At 48.6% G+C, this 18,914-nt stretch overlaps 7 protein-coding genes across 7 annotated transcripts; 6 read left to right on the forward strand and 1 right to left on the reverse strand.

Annotated features, from left to right (window-relative positions):
- Window positions 1–617: 617 nt before the first annotated feature.
- On the forward strand, window positions 618–1,274 carry ABOM_000782 (uncharacterized protein; the record flags this gene model as incomplete). The annotated part of the gene is made up of 1 exon (XM_022527912.1): window positions 618–1,274. One exon carries the CDS (start codon window positions 618–620, stop codon window positions 1,272–1,274), a length of 657 nt encoding a protein of 218 aa, XP_022394379.1.
- A 743-nt stretch (window positions 1,275–2,017) lies between these two features.
- On the forward strand, window positions 2,018–2,530 carry ABOM_000783 (GFA family protein; the record flags this gene model as incomplete). Its single annotated transcript, XM_022527913.1, has 1 exon — window positions 2,018–2,530. One exon carries the CDS (start codon window positions 2,018–2,020, stop codon window positions 2,528–2,530), a length of 513 nt encoding a protein of 170 aa, XP_022394380.1.
- Window positions 2,531–4,581: 2,051 nt separating this feature from the next.
- On the forward strand, window positions 4,582–7,557 carry ABOM_000784 (uncharacterized protein; the record flags this gene model as incomplete). Its single annotated transcript, XM_022527914.1, has 4 exons — window positions 4,582–6,492; window positions 6,549–6,772; window positions 6,823–7,075; window positions 7,144–7,557. Coding segments are annotated over 4 exons (2,802 nt in total), but the record flags the coding sequence as incomplete, so codon positions are not given.
- A 133-nt stretch (window positions 7,558–7,690) lies between these two features.
- On the reverse strand, window positions 7,691–9,380 carry ABOM_000785 (uncharacterized protein; the record flags this gene model as incomplete). Its single annotated transcript, XM_022527915.1, has 6 exons — window positions 7,691–7,876; window positions 7,949–8,398; window positions 8,453–8,778; window positions 8,822–9,009; window positions 9,067–9,151; window positions 9,209–9,380. 6 exons carry the CDS (start codon window positions 9,378–9,380, stop codon window positions 7,691–7,693), a joined length of 1,407 nt encoding a protein of 468 aa, XP_022394382.1.
- Window positions 9,381–10,711: 1,331 nt separating this feature from the next.
- ABOM_000786 (amino acid transporter) lies at window positions 10,712–13,300 on the forward strand (the record flags this gene model as incomplete). The annotated part of the gene is made up of 11 exons (XM_022527916.1): window positions 10,712–10,965; window positions 11,042–11,069; window positions 11,127–11,365; window positions 11,435–11,582; window positions 11,635–11,725; window positions 11,772–11,801; window positions 11,856–11,922; window positions 11,977–12,574; window positions 12,637–12,725; window positions 12,800–13,022; window positions 13,094–13,300. 11 exons carry the CDS (start codon window positions 10,712–10,714, stop codon window positions 13,298–13,300), a joined length of 1,974 nt encoding a protein of 657 aa, XP_022394383.1.
- A 1,100-nt stretch (window positions 13,301–14,400) lies between these two features.
- On the forward strand, window positions 14,401–15,169 carry ABOM_000787 (uncharacterized protein; the record flags this gene model as incomplete). The annotated part of the gene is made up of 3 exons (XM_022527917.1): window positions 14,401–14,574; window positions 14,640–14,779; window positions 14,851–15,169. 3 exons carry the CDS (start codon window positions 14,401–14,403, stop codon window positions 15,167–15,169), a joined length of 633 nt encoding a protein of 210 aa, XP_022394384.1.
- Window positions 15,170–16,023: 854 nt separating this feature from the next.
- ABOM_000788 (isoamyl alcohol oxidase) lies at window positions 16,024–18,080 on the forward strand (the record flags this gene model as incomplete). The annotated part of the gene is made up of 4 exons (XM_022527918.1): window positions 16,024–16,104; window positions 16,169–16,560; window positions 16,628–16,832; window positions 16,887–18,080. 4 exons carry the CDS (start codon window positions 16,024–16,026, stop codon window positions 18,078–18,080), a joined length of 1,872 nt encoding a protein of 623 aa, XP_022394375.1.
- Between the last annotated feature and the right edge of the window lie 834 nt (window positions 18,081–18,914).

Consider the following 18,914-nt stretch of genomic DNA (forward strand, 5'->3'; position numbering starts at 1 on the left):
GAGACTAGCTCCCTGGAGACTGAAACGAGCAGAGGCAATGGAGAGTAGTGATTGGCGTACTCACGCTCCACAAGTTAATGTAGAGAGCTTAGTTGTTCGATGTGGATCCAAGGCAACGAACTGTATGCTGTATGCTTTATAAGCACGGCGTATAGTTAACTACACTTGACTGGTTAAATAATATCAACTACGAGTAGAGAGAGAAAAGAAATTGTTCGCTGTCAGATTTTCCGCTGGGCATTAAGCTATACATCACGTTTCTGCCCTTTCGCCTTGACAATAAATGCAGTTGACATTCATCAGGCGAGGATCTATACCATCTGCGAGCGAAAAGATTTTGCTTCCCAAAAACCTCGATCCTCAGTATCACGGTACGGGCTTTCTCTAGCTGTCTAGATTGAAACGGTCGTCTTGCAAATTCTCCTGTCGCTCTACTGACCCTGGAATGACAGGAAATGCCACCAATCATCCATTGCGTTCGTCATGGGGAAGGCTTTCATAATGTTGGTGGCGGTTGCTATACCATTCCTGACCCACATTTGACACCAGCTGGGGAGAGTCAATGTGAATCGCTTCGTAACGGCGCCTTCTGGGACCAGTCGAAAGTTTCACTGATCATGTCATCGCCGATGTGCCGAACCCTTCAGACTGCATCTCTGGTTTTCCAGACGGCTCTGACGTCGACTCTCAAATCCCAAAGAATCATCGCCTTCCCTGACGCTCAAGGAACGTCAAGTGACCCGTGCGATATTGGCTCGGACCCGGACATCCTACAACGCATCGTGGAAAAGGAACAATGGCCTGTGGACCTTGCTTTGGTAAAAGAGGGCTGGAACCAAAAGACAGCGAGAAGCCGCTATAACCAGAGCAACGATGCAATCACAGCTCGAGCCCGTGATACTCGACTGTTTTTGCGCGCGAAACTACGGGAGCTGGTTTCCAATGGGGATGAGGATGCGGAAATTGTTCTCGTGTCACACGGTGGATTTCTACATTATCTTACGGACGACTGGGAGGACGCATATCGGAATCCGGGTACTGGATGGTACAACTGTGAGACCCGTGCTTATGTGTTCGAAAGCGATTTTAGGTCCAACCACGATAAAGAGGCCTGGTTGATCGAAGCAAGAGAAAGTCGGTTGAGGCGTGGGAAAGGTCACCCTATGTATAGAAAGAAGGATCAGGTCAAGCTTTTCACTGCAGCGATGGAGCGCTGGCAGGGCCAAGGGCTGCAACGACCGGACGAAGTAGATCTGGAGTTGGAGGCTGAATAATATGAAAAATGTGTACTCGAGGTCACAAGATGGATAAGATATATGCCTGTGAGTACTCTCAGGTAGGAAGGCTCAATAAAATGTCCCACGCAGGTTATGTGCGTGTATTCTTCTCTGGCAGCGTTGCAAATGTGCATATCAATGCAGATGATAGATATGGAATTTCGTTCATTATCAGATGCCGTACCTAGAGCTACTCATGATAGCTTCGTTGGGATATATAAATAAGCTAGGATCTTTAGTCATAGCGATCGTATTTTCCAGTTAGTCTTCGATATTATCAATATAGTAGAGTGGTCTGCTCCTGGAACGTCGTATCATCTAGGCTGCAAGACCACCGGCGCTCTCTGGATGTTATTTTGCGAAGTGACTGTCTTCGTTCTGATCATTCGAAGCTATTGTGACACCTACTGATTTTAGCGCCCACCTAGTAGCTAGTATCAAATACGATCTACAAGGCAATATCCCACCAAAGAGCGTCTGCTTATAAACCAGCCTCCCGTCGCTTCGGTGGTGACCAATCCCCTTCCGCCTTCTATGCTCCCAGTCTCTGGGCGATGATGTCAAACTTCGTATAACCCCCCTCGTTTCCCAATTTATAACTTGAGATCGGTTTGACTTAGACTGCAGGAGGTATCACGCGAATTCCTCGAAATATATCTTCATAGTGTTCACTACACTGCATGACAGCCCTGTTTACCCCGACAAGCCAAAAACAGCACCATCCCACAGCACAATACACCATGTCAACCTCCACCAACCAACCTTCGCAAACCTCAGACACCAGTCCCTCCACGGAACCCGTCGTCTATGGAAGCTGCTACTGTCAAAAAACAACCTACATCACAACAGCCCCATTGTACGGGTTAACATACTGCTACTGCCGCATGTGCCGCCTTCTGCACGGCTCCCCCTTCGCAGCATTCACGAACGTGGAGTCGTCTCATTTCCACTGGACCAGGTCAGACCACCTTGCTGAAATCAATCTTAGCAAGTATGCTACTCGCACAATCTGTGGTGAATGCCGCAGTCCTATGACGATGGTTTACCATGCTAAGCCAAACGAAGTGGGCATTGTGGCTGTCACTGTTGATGAGAGTAAATCTAAGGACAAGGTGCCGGGGCAGGTAGAGGGGCATATCTTTTTAGAATGCAGGCCTCCTTGGTTTGTTATTCCGGAGGATGGAGGAGAGCGGAGTATGGGGATTTTGGAGAGGATGAGGGGGTTGTACCGGAAGGGTTATAGGTATTCTTAGTCTATTATAATCAGGGAAATGCAAATTCTTGAAGAATGGGATATACTAGGGACTCTTTTGTTTTACGAATGCATCGTATGGCGGATATTGTATGGGAGAGGTTGATGACGATGTTCTCATTTACTCTGACCCCTTGTAAAACGATGTGCAGGCTATAATTCAAGATATTTGGGTACATATCAGGCTCTGCCACGCTACAAAACCAACTTACCCAGCAGAATCCTGCTTCATACATAAAGTACTCTTGGCATAGGGTTTAAACTAGTGATGATTGCGAAACATATCACTCAACCAATACTATCTTATGGGATGACTCAGTAATCTAGTATCTAAAGATTTATAGACACTATAAAAATATTAGGCAAGCTAATTTACAGCTTACTGTAGTATTATCTATAGATATAGATGTTACGCCCGGGGCTTCGTCCTCGAATCGTTATAACCAACTAGCAGACCGCGCGTAGGGTTCCTTACCTGGAGTCGGGCCACGACTTCAAGTCAATACCGGACTGGGATCGATAGGGACAGGAGCCGATACTAGACTACCGTCGGCGCAAGGGCGCAGTTATTATAAGACTGTCATCAATACAGGACCTGAGTCTAAAGGGCTAGATCTATCGAGTACATATACCTAAATAGTTAGGAGAGTGCAAACAAATTAAGACCGGTTATACAATGATCACTCTGTAGTAACAATATATATTGATTCTGAAGAACTAAACTAATATATAAATGAATATTCTTATGTACCCTGTGGCCGTCTTGTCACTGCTACAATATACGTGACTTCACTTTAGCTACTTGTAACGTCCTTGACCCTTATAGGCCAATAACATATAGAATAATCCTTTAGATACCCAGCCGTTCACCGTCTGGTTATCGTCACCCTGTGATATTCTGCCTCGTATGTCCGCCTTCGATGAAAGTGCACACCAGACAAGGGTCTGTAACAATAATCGATCAGCGTTCTTTTTGGTTGTTCATGTTCATCAAGGTCCTGAGATTCAATACCCATTTACCAACCTCCCAAAGTCATATGCTTAAGCTTAATTTAGAACCAGAAAAATTAAAAAAAAGAACGAACATAGAAGATAATAAATATAACCAGTGTAATTATACAAAAACTACAGTCAATCACAGTATACAGCAGGAATCAAGATCAGGCAGTCATGCCGTGACACTGCATCTGTATAGTAGGAGAGTATGGCTTGTCTTTGAAAGTAAATACGCTGATCCGGTATCATGACAAGAGGAGGCTTTATATTTTGTAGTTGAGGTATTGGTTATTTCCTTGCAGTAAGGGTCAGAAGTATCTCAATTCTCAATGAGATAGTATATTTTCCAATGAAGGAGTTCTGTTATTGTTGATTGAGATTGATGTTAGGGATGGTTCACAGTGGGCAGAAGGGTTTCGTACGAAATGTGTGACGGATAGGAGCCCTCCGAAAGATACTTAGGATCGCCATACAATATTGTTGAAACAACAAGGGAAATTCCGGTATCAGTTTAAGGATCTCAAGCGTGATGGGTAAGAAACGAGTTCTGCAATACCACTAGTACGATATGATTAGATTGGATATTAATTTGCGGAGGTTTAGGCCACTTAGTAGCGAGTATATAGAGGCGGCATGGAAGGATATTTCACAACCATACGTCGGACAGTACGGAGGTGTGTTTATCGGATCTTTTTAAACTGCCGGCACGAGCACGTGATGCTTGGGACCCCGATTGAAAAGGGTTCATTTCTATCCTCCGATGACGAGACTGCACATAATGTAAACCAGATCTTTAAATTGGGACTCGCCTCATAGAAGGCCAAGTGTCTACTTGAAGAGGCTAACAAATGCTGCGCCCCGGGCGAAATGGACGCGTGATCGGGTAGGAGGTCGCAGGCGTCGATCTCGCCCAGTGGGAGTCTCTAATGACATGAACGATAAGGCCGAGGCGACGATGGATCAGCCACACGCGGCCCCTGCGCAAAGAGATTAATTCCTATTGTTTGCTGCATGCGGGGATCCCCGAACGCTGACAACTACGCACGATGAAAAAGACCCTTTACTTCCACGGCTCGCGAGAGCGTCTTTATATCGGCGCTCATGACTGACACGGTGATCGGCTCGCTTTGCGAGCGATTTACAACCCGACTGAAAGAAAATTCCTCCGTTAACTATAACCGACATCGGTTCTTCCGGAATGGCACCGTGAAGAAGGTCTTTGAAAGCAACCAACAAGACCTGCGAGAACTGCTGCGATGTCTGTGTCAGGCTAATGGCACACCCCTTACGCAAGTGCCAGACATCTTACGAAGGACGTTAACGGACCTTAGCTTGATTTTTGCCATACTATTATTCGCCCGCGGGCGCCAGGAAAGAGATGTTCTGCGACAGTTCGTGGACCTCGCACTCGAGACAAGAGCTGACAATGTCGCCCCACGCCAGTTCACCGATACAAACCTCCCGATCCCCCTCGAGACTGCGACCATGCGATTTCCCTTGCAGGGAGTCGAATTTTACCACAAGCAGTTTCGGTTCTGCGCCGTCACACTGATGAAGCGCGAGGAGGTCGTATACGAGGAACATCGGTTCCAGTGCCCACTGCCGTATCTCCAGGAAACAAAGATCGGAGAAGGCGCTTTCGGTCAGGTGTGGAAGGTACAGATTGAAGAACAACATTTCCAGTCACGATCCGATCGTACAACCACTACGGAAGCATTGGAGCTTGCGCGAAAAGACTTTCAGTTAAAACGAGAGGGTAGAGGGGAGCAACAGATTCTGAACAAGATCCTGGACCAACCACGCCGACACAAAAACATAATGGTGGCGCTGGCAAGTCTGCAGTACGGACCCACGTATAGTTTGTTTTTTCCACTCGCGTCCTGCAACTTATGGGAATATTTGAATGGAGTGTACTCCGAAGACCGTTTCCCTCCGTCTACATGGGAAGAAAAGAAGGACATCTACTTGCGTGGAGTGACGCTAGCCGGAGCATTAGCGTTTCTTCATCATGAATTTCGCGACCAGAAACTGGAGGTATTTTCATGCTACCATCTTGATCTCAAGCCACACAATGTACTTGTCTTCGATGCATATACCCCGTCTGAGACTTGGAAAATCACGGATTTCGGACTATCCCGTGTCAAGGGTCGAGGGCTAGATGGTGAAGCGGATGTGGAGCTCGTAATGCCGATAATGGGAAGAGGTCATCGGAGACCGAGGCGTCTCCAGGAGCCGTCGACCTTGAATCGAAGAGGTGAAGGTACTTACCTTGCTCCGGAATGTTCATTACCTAGTGGCCGGGTCAGCTCTGCGAGCGATGTTTGGTCGTTCGGCTGCATCATCAGTCTGGTGATGTCGTACATTGACTCGGGATATAGCGGCGTCGTGGCATTCGGGAGGCAACGACGCAGACAGGACCATGGGGACAAGTTCTACACAATCCGACATGGGAAGCCAAAGCTTTCACCGGTAGTGATTGCTTGGTACGAGAAGCTAAAGCACAGAGCGCGAGCAAGTTCTTTTGCGATGGAGCACGAGGTCGTATACCGAACACTCGACTTTTTGCAGAAGTATGTGCTGCACCCTATTCGCGATCAACGCGTTACGTCCAGAGAGGTAGAGGATACTCTAGCGTCCATAAGCGGTGTATTTCATCGAAGACCATCGGAAACACGGAGCAAGTGGTGGCTACGACGACCTTCATTCTCTTCAGCGTATACTCCTAGCTACGAGAAACTCCATCTTGAACCAAGCATGCCCATTCTTGGAACCGCGTTTGCACCGGGCGGCGATGTTTTGTTGTTCCAATCTCAGCAGAAGGTCCAGGTGTTTTTCCTCGACGAAATCCTGTCCTCTGTAGAGCAGCTCCCGAAACCGCGAGTGATAAATATTCCTAGGGCGTCATTGGAATGCGTTGCGAGTAGCTCGGGGTTTCTCTGTGCCTGCCTGGCTACGGCATGCTTCGAGGTACTTAACCATTTCTCAATATCTACCATGCGGGACCACGACAGCTAACTCTTCAGTGCATCTTTTACGAAACCGCCACCTCATCTGAGTCGCAAGGAAATAGTATCCTACAAGGTTCAAGAGTCTACTATCCGCATATGGGCTCTATCAAAAAGGTTGCCATGTCCGCTGATGGGCTTCTGACAGCATTCGTTATCACCCGAAGTCCTGAAGACTCTGATTCAGATGCTCTCTTATATTTGTCAACCACACAGAATCTCCTGAACAATGCAAGCGACGGGTAATACTAATTCCTACTTGAAGACAGCGTCATATGCTAACCTGAGGTAGAAATAGCTCAGCTCCATCAAGTCGATCAAACTCCACGGCATCCTATCAAGATTCCGATAGCATCACTAGTGGCGGAAATATTATCTTGCGGGACTCGATGGTCGGCCCAGCGACGCAAATTCGCTCATTAAGTTTCTCTACCGATAATCACTACCTGACCATGGTTTCCCAGGTAGATCATATACATCTTTTGGTTCGCGCATGGGACACATATAGCGGTATCTCCTGCGCAAATTTGAAAATAGGGTTTCAGGTATGTCTACCAGTCGTCCTCCCCTTCTGAAACTTATTATGCTAACGGTTGAAATTTCACATGCATAGGGGCCAGCTTCTGTGGATGAACCTCTCTACACTGCATGTTCTGTCTTCAACCGCGAACCACGGCTATTTATACTTTGTCAACGTAAATATCTTCTCCACCTGAGCTCCTGGCGTTGGGATCGCCAAGTTCACACGCTCCCTAACCAGGCGGTCAATGTATTCGTCCGTGATGATGACGAGGCCTTGATTATCCTAGGTGATAATGGCAGCGATCGTCGGCTTCGCACCTATACCTTGCCAATCCCCATTTCGGGCAGGCCCGAGCCAGCGAAAGTAGCGCTCAGTAACCTGAACCAGTACAGGCCGGCTCTAGATAGCGCTGTACTAACACGCACAACAAGGGGGCAGATTGTGTTGATAGTGGCCACCGCAAGGGGGGAATTCCTGGCCGTGAAGTTTCCAGACGGAACCTGAGACTCGCTCTCATAAAAAGCGTTCGCACCTCTCTATACTAAATGATGTATTGTATTCAAATCATCACAGAACGCCACGCTTGTGATTCTCATAATGAACGCCAACCCGTTCCGAAGCCGGTATTGCACAAAACTTAAGCCAGCGATTCACCCTTGCCGTTCGCATGCTTCTGGTGACGCTTGCTCCGAACCCACCAGTATAGCACTGTCACAGCCGTCAGGGGCACGGCGCACACTATGAATATCCAAAACTGTGGAGAAACAATGAGCTTATGGGTTTCGGAATCCATCTCGAAGAATGAGTTCATTCCGAGGAGTGTCTGCATCAGGAAACCGTGTCAGCGATACAAGCTCTATTCCCGAAACAAGCGCGTCTGAAAGGGAAATCATACTGCCATAAAGGTGGATGGTAGATAAATGAGAGTTACAACAGTGATAACCCGGACTGTCGATGAGTCGTCAACGGTGGATGAAGTGAGGCTCAACATATAGTCAGATTGCTGCTGTGCCGTATAGGAATTATTGAATGAAAGGTTATCTGCGATCAACTGGGCCGTGGTGGTGGCCCAACTCTGAAGGAATGATGCGGCCTGTAGGTAGGCATCCGCGTGGCTTTCGTAGTTATCTAGCAACTGATCCATTTTGTGCCATGATAGATGCTGCAAGCTACCGCAATCCCGTAATGCATTATTTGCCTTATGCAAGGTCTGTACTGTTTTTTCAAAGGAGCGGAAGACAGCCTGCAGAGGGAGGCACCGAGATTCTATGGAGCGGATGGAGGCCCACATATTATGGTTGACCCTGAGTGGTTCTTGGATGTGTTGTGTCACGGTTGTGTTGTACTGAGCGAGCAGGTTAGTATTATACCCAGTCAATAGGATTTATTCTTGACGTACAATCGTCAAAGCTCTGTCTTCTTGGGCGCCTAGATATTCTCTCCAGTTGGGAAAGAACGTAGCGAAAAGAAGATTATGAATAAGAAGTGGGTGTGACGTTAACTGAGAGCACTGGAGCGGACACATAAGGATGTCCACCAGTCGTTGCTGAAACAGGCAGTTTTTGGTCGGATTCAAAAATATCCATGTGGAATGCTTCGTCGCTGTATCAAACTTCTGGTAGACACCTGTTTGTCGCACTGTCCATGAATCCGGTCTATCGTTGTTGGATTTTCGAAAGGCGTACTTGAATATATACGCGATCTCTAATGTATGGGTATTAGCCCCTATGCCAGAGTAAGATCTCGTCAGCATGGGTATTAGATTCACCTATACTTCGCTCATTCCAAATAAATGCCGGTGCACTGCTAAAGGCCGCCTCTGTAGCCATAAACTTGTCGTGGAAAGACAAGGAGAGATTGTGCAGTACATGCGAAGAGCTAGTCAAGGTTCCAATCTCCTCGAACATTTCCTTGGTAACGTTTAAGGGTCTCCATGAGTTCCCTTGATTGATAGATCTGTGATCTCATTAAATTCCCGGCGGTTGGATGTAGCCAGTGTAATCGGTGACCTACATAAAGCGCAATCCGTTTGGCGCCGTGGAGGCCTTCTTTCTGTGTGCTTGTAGCTCGGTCAACGATGTGAATGTTGTTCTTGTTACTGCTCCTTGATGGTCAGCTTGAACATCAATTCATAGGCCACCCTATGTACACAAACCGTGGTGTTCTGTATCGCTATCCGTCCAGTCGACCTGAACTTTCGATTCATCATCCTGAAAGCACTTGCGAGACTTTGCTACATCCCAAAGATCATCTGCGTATGGTACCAGACTGAAAGGGTCCACTAGGTGGGGTAGAGAAGTCTGAACATCTTGGGTATGCGCAATCATCGTGATGGCTGAACAATGAGATCTTCCGCAAATGAAACTGAAGTAATATTCTCTTTACTCCTTGAAGCCGGAAGGGCCCAGAACATGATGTTTATATTATGCTACACATTGTCACGAAATAACACAGGTGATTAAAAAATTCAGCAACACGATGGCCAAGCGCCCTGCGCCGCCAAACCTTTCTCAAAGAAGGCCAAGCGCTGTCTTCCAGAACTCTCACTCCAACCAGCCACTGCCACCTCAGCCCGACCACTCAGAGTGGGCATGGTCAATCAGACGCTTCCCTAGATCCGGTAACGTGTGAACAGTCAGCTCCTTCGCACAGCCTCGGGCTCATTTACCATCCCGGAGAACGCCTACCTGAGCTCCTGCTACTCGATGTCAGCCACAGACCCAACAAAGAAGGTTTCTAGGAAAGTGGAACGGGAACTTACTCGGGTCACCTCTCGTGGTGCATCAAAGGACCAAACTTCGTCATCGAGCTTTGCACAACGTAAGATTACCAGATAGATCTTTGAACATCTTCGGGAATTCTTACTCGAATGTGAAAGTTTAGCCCTGGGTGATCAGGGAACAGTCGCTCCAACAGGGCTTGCAGACTTTCGCGTCGTAGATAATTGCTGGCTGCATCTTGTCGCCGGGTCTCTGGCGGGGGGGAGGGATTTGATGTACTGGTTTGAGGGAACGTAGGTGTCCAAGAGAGTCTTTTGAACATATTCGGTCTACTATTGTTGGAAGTACTACCGATCAGGCAGAGTAATACGTTCACAGGATGGTTAAGCGTGCTAAGTGTGGATGTGAGGAAGAACTCAGTACTGCGATGATTTGGCTGGGGTCACAACATCCCGCGCGGTATACGAGGCTAAAGGCAGATTTAATGGTGGGTGACAGCCTGGGGCTCTGCTGGGTGCTCCATAGGGTAATGATTTCTAATAATGCTTTCTGTTTGTTGTGGCGACCCCGTCATCTCGGTTGTGATCGGGATAGGAAGATGGTTGCGCACCAAGCAGTGTTGTGGTTGGTGGCCCTTTCACACTGAACAGGTGTATCTCGTTGCACGGTTGTCTAGTCCAATCAATTTCTCCGAGGCTTATCAACACCCCCGCAGAAACTGTGCTTCTTAGCCTCGTGGACGAGGGTTCCCCTCAGGCCTCGTATTTGGCTATCCGTAGCGTCGCACTATAATCCCCGGAGCACCAGCCTCGTGCATGATCTCTCGAGTTCACGCTCAACTCGCTGTGGCTTTCGTCGCTGTGTTTCCCATGGTATAGCCACTTTATTCTCCTATCCTCATCATGCCACTTGAGACTAAAGGCTGAGGTTGCGACAACATGGCTCCTCACGGCAGTGCAGATCACGATGAGCTGGATATGAGCCAAATCGATTGGCTTCCGCGAATGCTGACCGTACCTTCACTCGGAACATCGCCTGGGACATCAGAGCCGCGACGGTCGGAAACGCATCTACAACCTTCATTGAGCTCGATATCCTTCCGACAACCAGAGAGTGTAACAGTAGTTGTGGATCCACGCGATGGCGCAGGGTCCGATCAGGTATTCCTGGATGAGAAGGATCGGACTGTGAAGTAAGGGGTGACCTAAAAACACGAGTTGATGTGCATGTTCAGACAGTTATTGGCTAACCTTGCTGCCCCATTCTAGTCGACGGCTACGTGGGATCCATGTGTTTGTGAGTAATTGGCCGCAACTTGAAATAACCTTACTAACTAGTCGCCTGTCTAACTAGATGATCACCATTAGCGGTGTCCTCGGCGTTGGGCTCTATCTACGAAGTGGATCTATACTGCGCATCGGTGGGCCGGCCGCTGTCCTGATATCGTTTTCAGCCATGGGATTACTGGCCTGGTTGGTCATGCAATGCATTGGAGAGTTTCTCGCGATATGGCCTGTCGCTGGAGCTCTCGTGGAGTTCGTCGGCACATTCGTGGATGAAGACCTGGGTACCACAGTTGGTATTGCATATTGGTGGGTCTCGTTGACCGGGCGGAGTAAAGCTGTGTCGCAAAACGTGCAGCTAACGGGGACTTTACATAGGGTATCGTATTGTTTGAATTTTGCTGCTATGATTGTGGCTGCTGCTGGCGAGGTTGAATTCTGGAACACAAGCAAGGCGATACAGGGCACTGTCATCCTGTTCATCGTGCCGTTGTTCCTAGTACTGCTTAACAGCTTCGGTGTGCAGGTATGCCTCTCAGCCCCTCAATGCACTGAATGTTACTAACCATTGGAGTCAGGTATATGGTTTGACCGAGGTAATCGGAGGCTCTCTGAAGATCCTCGGGGCCATTATTGTTACTGTGTCAATGATTGTGATCAACGTCGGAGGTAAGAGCACGTGTTCCGATGATACCCTATTTCTGACAGTATGCAGGTGGAAGTGAAGGGCATATTGGCACTAGATGTAAGACGTTCCGACTGTACCTTCTTCCTGCTTCAAATTCTCACTTCCTTGTAGATTACCGTGACTCCTCTATATTCCAGTATGATGACAGAGCGGCGGGAAATTGGGCGACCGCGTTGTTGTACGCCACCCCAGTACTCGAAACATGATGAATGGGAGTACTAACAGTACGCAGCATCTCCCTTTCTATCGCGGCATTTTCCTTCATCGGTGTCGACATTGCAGCCGCCACGGCGCTTGAAGCACGTCCCGATAACAAGCGGATCTCGGCGGAGGACCCTCTGAATGAAGAATTGAAACAGCCATGGCCATTCATATCTGTTCGCTTTTCCGCCACCTGGACCAGCTTCATTGCATGGATCGCCTATTTCGTCGCTGGGTTTGTGATGACCTTGAACCTACCCTGGGACTATGATCAATTACCGGAAGCTGGATGGCTGGGTCATCCCGGTCCCAAGACCGATAGGCCAAGTGATTCTGGCTTTGTGATCAGCGCGAAGAAATCAGGGATCAAAGGGCTAGCGGATCTTTTCAACGTCATTTTACTATTCACTGCCCTCACCTGCGCCAATACAAACTTGTATGTCGCGTCCCGCACGCTCTTTGGTTTAACGCGAAAGATCTACGGGAAGCAGTGGCGGTGGCTGGCATTCTTCGGGAAGACGAACAGCTACCAGGTTCCAGTGCGGGCCATGTTTCTCTCCTGCTGTTTCCTGTGGGTGCCGTTTCTATATCTGTCGCCGAATAACGCGAAAGGGACCACCATCGCCAGTGTAAGGACAACATTAGACAAAATATCCACCCTCAGCAGAGTATATGTGCTAACAGCTACCAGCTCCTCGAGGTATTATCTCAACTCGGCTCAGTAAGCTGCCTCATTGTGTGGGCCTGTGAATGTTGGGCTTTTATCCGCTTCTATAATTGGTAAGTTCTTGGCGATACCATTTGATACATATTATCCTTTCCTGCTAGATACTAGTGTTACTCACTATATACAGCATGAAGGTACACCAAGTCGAGCTGCATAATTCCCCCCAATTCGCACACGTCTGCCGCTTCCGTCGCCCCGGCGCCCCGGACTATTATCCATGGCGATCCCACGGCCAACCAGTCACAATGTATCTCGCCTTAGGGGGTTGTCTGTTTACTCTCATTGTTGCCGACGGGGCAGCATTGTGGCATGGCTTCCATGCGTCCCTATTCCTATCAGCGTATTTGGCGGTAAGTCTTGTCAGACAACAAGCGGTAATTATGTTTGATGGAGGTATAAGTGCTAACAGATGATGATATAGCCCCTGTGCTTCATTCCATTATGGTTCATCATCAAGGCGTACCGCTCCGGAGGCTGGCGGAACATTAGGTGGGAGCTTGAAGATTTGTCGAATATCATCGAGGTCAAGGAGAAGATCCGAAAGCTGGACGAACTGAAGGACCGTGCAACGGCCAGAGATGGTACTCAGCAAAAGCCTGGGTGGGGGAATCTCTGGGGCGTGATTTGATTTTGACATCTCATTCACAGCTGGGTAAGCTTGGGCTTAAGCGCGCTGCTTACCTGCAGGTTGTATGATGGGCATTGTATTGGCTATATACATTTGCAACAGTATTGTAGTCTCGACCATGAGATGTAATGTAATAATGTCTGTATCCTACCTAAGCAAACTTGCCACGGGTATTCTAAGCGGGATGCATCTGTTAATTGAATTGGCTTCTGCGTCTGAGATTGAACAGGACTTAGGTATGACATACGTACAAATCCTGACTAGAGTCACTATATGTAGCCACTCTATCCTCTACATCGAGAGGAGAATGGGAAACAGTATAGTTTGCAATACAGTGTTGCCCTCTGCGTGGAAGTGGTCTTCGGCGCTAGACTGGCCTGCCTGAACAAATATATCGACGTTTTAGCACCTGTCAGTGATTCCTTGGAGTTGTATCATGCTCCCAATAAGGGATGACAATGGAACTACAAGGCTGTGAGATGTTCACGGATTGTGCTCATTATTTCAGTTACGATATCAATCTTGTGACTGACTGCGGTGCCTTGTTCATGTAAATTGAAATCTCGGGTTACTATTATTATGTGGTGGTAACCTTTCATTAAGCCTTGCGTTGATATACATTATGTGTCCATGCCGATATAGACTATGTGAGAACGTATTGTAAACATTACCTTTAAGTATAGGATTCAACAGATGTGGTACTGTACCGGAGCCAGGGCTTCTCTATATATTATAGGCCCTACTTTGTGCAGGGTCTTTAAGATGGACCTTGGGGGTTTGGGAGTGCTACATCAATTAGGTTTGAAGGGCAAGGTAGGCCCTGAGGCAAAAGATCAACGAAAGCAAGGAGGTGAGCCATGAGGGATATCCAAGGGAAGGAAGGAAAACGATGTCCTTGCATCAGCTATCGGCAGCCTAGCACTACCAAGTCACCAACCTTCTGCCTAGTGAATGTGACGCCGGAGCATATTTAATGTATGCATCATGGTTACTAAACCACACATATTCCTTTGTCAACAACAGTGTAAGAAGCGAACTCCTGAGCCCCCCCCTCTAACACGCACTCTCAGTCTATCTCCGTTGGAATTAAACTTCTCATGATGCAGCCAAACACCGCCAACAAGCTAGCAACCTTGAACGAGGCCGTGTCCCCGGGCGATCTTATCCTTCTTTTCGCTATGGGGCAAAGGGCCGTCATGCTGCTCGTCGAATCATCCTCTGGCACCCAGAGCTCGAATCCCCAGACCTCGTCCATCACTGTGCGAGAGGTGAAGGTGCACTATCTGGATGACCAGGGTCCTGTGGAGTATCCGGCCCAGATGTTTATTATAACGAGAAGGAAGAAGACGATTATACAGCAGATGATGAGGACACTACAACCGAAGCAAGATGCGATGACTCCGTGGGTCTACTCAGTGCATATATGACTAGCTTCCCTGCGGAGTGTCGGGTTGAATACTGCGTGAACCCCCATGGACGGTACGTATGCCAACATGCCCCCTTCCATGTTGCTCTGTGAAAACGATAGTATAGTAACGCTTCACCGATAGACATGTTCACCAGTACTACTGGGGTGACGATTGCCCATTTTGCCACAGTGACAACGGCTCGTACTGTCCCGTGTGCCTGGGTTACGATTTTGCCCTGGACGACAAGTGCGCGTTAAGAGAGATAGAAGATTACGAAGATAGGATCCGTAGAGGCGAGTTTGGATTTGAGGGGGGACCTGCAGAAATGAAACTGAAGATCCTCATGATGGTACGAGAGCGATATGAGTGCATCAATGCCAAGAAGGGGGAGATTGGCTTTAATAGCCATGATGTCGATGAAATAGTAGAGAACTGGTTTAAGGACGGTGGTGACGAATGAGGCCGTGGCTGTGTCCTCTTGCTGTGCGGTGTGTCTACTGTCAGCCGGAAATCGTACTGTAAAACGTCCTAGCAAGACACCCTGAGTATCCAGATAATTCTAAACAACATTTACTCTAGTCAAGGATAACACCGCTCTGAGGCATTGAGAATCATATTATGGTTACTACACGGGTGTTGGAAGGATAGTCTTGCTGCCGTTGCTCACCTCGAAGATATTGCAATTGCACATCCATTCAATCACGATAGGCTCAGTATTGTCTAGGGTTCGGCCTGTAATATCAGCCCTCTATACCATAGTCAATTGTCAACTCTGGTGGTCAGATCTCTGCTAGACTAATGCGACCGACATAGGGACCTAGAAAAAAAAATTGGAGGACCTGCTGACATTCGGTAAGAAAAACAGGTTCTGGCACCGCTCAAGCGAGACATCGACAAACACCGCCAAGAAAGCCATCCACAGGTCCTAATCATAAATTGTTGAGCACGGCACACAAATCCACCAGTCACATATGTACCTGGCGATCCTCGGCTGATCCAACGGGGATACTAAGAACCTACGGGTGCATTTATTGCCTTTTAGCGTGGATATCTTGCATATTAGATCTCCTGCCCGCGCCAGGATCTGCCAATCGGTGGATCGCAACGGCGCCCGCAGCTGCAGCACCACGAACACGTAGATATGCAAGCCCGTTATACAGCACGAGCTGGTAGCTTTCACTGTGCTGATCTGCATCGGCAGTGCGATGGCGAGGCCTCGTGATACTACTTTTCTTGACCGCCGTGATTGGGAGCTTGTATTTCTACGTGGACCTTTTCCTTGATCACGGTAGGTTGTGAATCTTGCTGTTACCAATGGCATTAAGCGTGTCTTTAGTAGCCCTTGGGCTTATGGCTCTGGTTGGGCAGAGTGCTGCCCATGAAGACTGCAAATGTGTGAGTTTGCTTACTTTTTTTTTTTTCCTTTCATGGGAGCTTGCTCATTTGTCGCTCTTGACAGGTCCCGAATGAAGGATGCTGGCCCACGTTAACCGATTGGGCCGAGTTGAATGATGCTGTCTCGGGAAAGCTGATCCGAAACGCACCCGTTGCTGAGCCTTGCTACTATGGAGACGACGACGACCAGAAGTTGTGTGATACTATCGTCGACCAATGGTCGAATTCTACCTTTCAGTCTCTTCAGCCAACAGGATATTGTTATCCGCTTGACTACGCCTGTCCTGTTGTTTCGGCACCGACAGGCACACCACAGGCGGAATGTGACCTCGGTCCAGCGCCGGTGTATACCATTAATGCCACCGAGCCAGAAGATGTGGCGGAAGGAATCCAATTTGCCAAAACGCATAACCTGAGACTTGTGATCAGGAATACCGGTCACGACCTGCTTGGAAGGTATGCCCGGCCCCTTGTTGGAGAAGCTACCTGCACAAGATTGGTGCTAATACCTGAGCGCACACAGATCCCAGGGATACAGCAGCTTACAAATCTGGCTGAAGTATATCCAAGAGGGTATTGAATACCACGAGAAATACCAGTCTCCCAGCCAATGCCAACACACTAGGTGGTCGGGAAGCGCATTCACTGTTCGAGGAGGTTATCTTTGGGGTGATCTCTACGCTGCTGCTTTTGAGCGAGATTTGATAGTTGTCGGAGGTCAGGATCCAGTCAGTAAAGTCACCACTCATTGAAGGAGTTCCCAGCTAACCTACTATTGCAAGACGGTCGGCGTCCTGGGCGGCTATCTACAGGGTGGAGGCCACTCTCCTGCCAGTCGCGACTTCGGTCTTGCTGTCGACCAAGTCCTAGAACTGAAGGTCGTCCTAGCATCTGGTGAGCTCGTAACGGCCAATGCCTGTGAGAACAGAGATCTATTCTTCGCTCTGCGCGGGGGTGGGGGTGGAACATACGCAGTAGTAGTGTCAGCCACGCTGAAGGCACATCCGTCCCGGCCAGCCATTACACATACTCTCGTGGTCTACCCATTACCCAGCCGCAAGGACCCATTAGCTGCTACCATGGCACTGATCGACGTGGTTGCGGAAATCCTTTCCGCCTATCCCGCCTTATCCGATGGCGGCTTTTCAGGGTACGGCGGATGGGGTATTAACAAAGTGGATTCTCCAATTGCGACAGCCCCGACACCAGTTATGGAGAACGGGGGTTACTCTCATGCCTTCGCAAAGCTGGACGACAGTGATGATGCCTTGGACGAGGCGCAACGATTCGTCTCTGCAACGCTTATGCAGCGGCTACAGAAATACAATGGGTCTGAGATCATGATATCCGAGAGCTGGGAGCGTTATTCATCATTTGGGGACTATTATACGGCAGCGACGAGGGCTGAGCAACAGGTTGGATTTAGCAAGATGACAGCCACATCACGTCTTCTCGACAAGGCGTCTCTCACGGGCGACATGGCACAACTTAAGGAGATGCTGCGTATCACCTCCACAAACTCACCTGATGTTCCGGACAAGGCAACTATATGGACCATGCTCTTTCTCGTCGGTGGAGGAAAGGTCCTTGATATCCCCACTGATCCTTCCACAGATCGCTACGTTGGAGTCCACCCCGCGTGGCGCAAAACTTATCTCCTTGCGGTCCCAACATCGATATTGCCCGAAGATGCAGACGACAGGTCTCTGAAAAGGATGCAGCATGATACCACTTACAGAAAGACCGACGCATTGAGGGCGTTGGCCCCGAACACGGGTAGTTACCTAAATGATGGAGACAGACACAATCCTTGGTGGCAGACCGACTTTTTCGGTGACAATTATCCTCGGTTGCGGGCCATTAAGGATAAATACGACCCGGACCATGTGTTTTACTGCCCCACCTGCGTAGGGAGCGAGGAATGGACGGAGATTCCGCTGGAGGGTAAGGTGTATGGCGCTTTGTGTCGGGCTTGAAGATGGCAAAAGTCATCCCGTTGTACGTTCTACCCGCCAAGAACTGCTGGAGAACCGTGGAAGATGAGGTGTATATCTTATGTGAGTAGGGGTTTCTAACGAACAGAGTATATACGTGTAATTGCTTTCGAAACCCGTTGCATCCTCAATACTGAAGCGTAGTTTAGATTTGAGATTGCCGAACAGATCACCGGTTTCTCGAATTTGTTCTCCACTATGGTCGGATTGTAGAGATTGACGCCAATATGCGGCAGAAGGATCGACAAAGTAGTCACTAGCACCTTCCAGGATTTGGGTATAAGATAATTCTGATGAAAGTGCGGTATGATATCATCACGCAGCTCGATCTATGTTACCGAGTGTGAAGGTGCACGCTTGCGTCAATCGCAGGCGGTCTGTAAACCTTCCCAAAGGTGGGCATGGGCACAGGTGGAGGGCCGGGAAATGCCCTTCGCTAATTGCTTGGGATCGAAGGCGAAGACATATAGCGAAGACAGCAAGGGATTGAAGTGTGGTAGCAATAGCGCGACAAAGCTGTTCTCTTTTCATTCCGTTGCTCTGGTGTGTAGGGCATGGTATGCGTGGTGAAAAGGTGGCCCGTGCCATAGACAGCTAATTTCGATGGGCTGGTTAAATCAGACAAAGTTCTCCATTCTCTTGATGAGACGTGCCAGCCGAGAGTGTAGGATAACTTGTAATCTATACTGAGTCGCGGGAATTGAACTAGTAGCGGTGCTGTCACCCAAGGGCTAGTATAGATAGTCACCTCGATAGATGTCCTGAAAGACTGATTTCCACCTACCAACTTTCAGAAGTCATTCGGCATGGTTAAAG

Source organism: Aspergillus bombycis (assembly GCF_001792695.1).
Source record: "Aspergillus bombycis strain NRRL26010 chromosome Unknown contig00002, whole genome shotgun sequence".
NCBI classification, from domain to species: Eukaryota; Fungi; Ascomycota; class Eurotiomycetes; order Eurotiales; family Aspergillaceae; genus Aspergillus; species Aspergillus bombycis.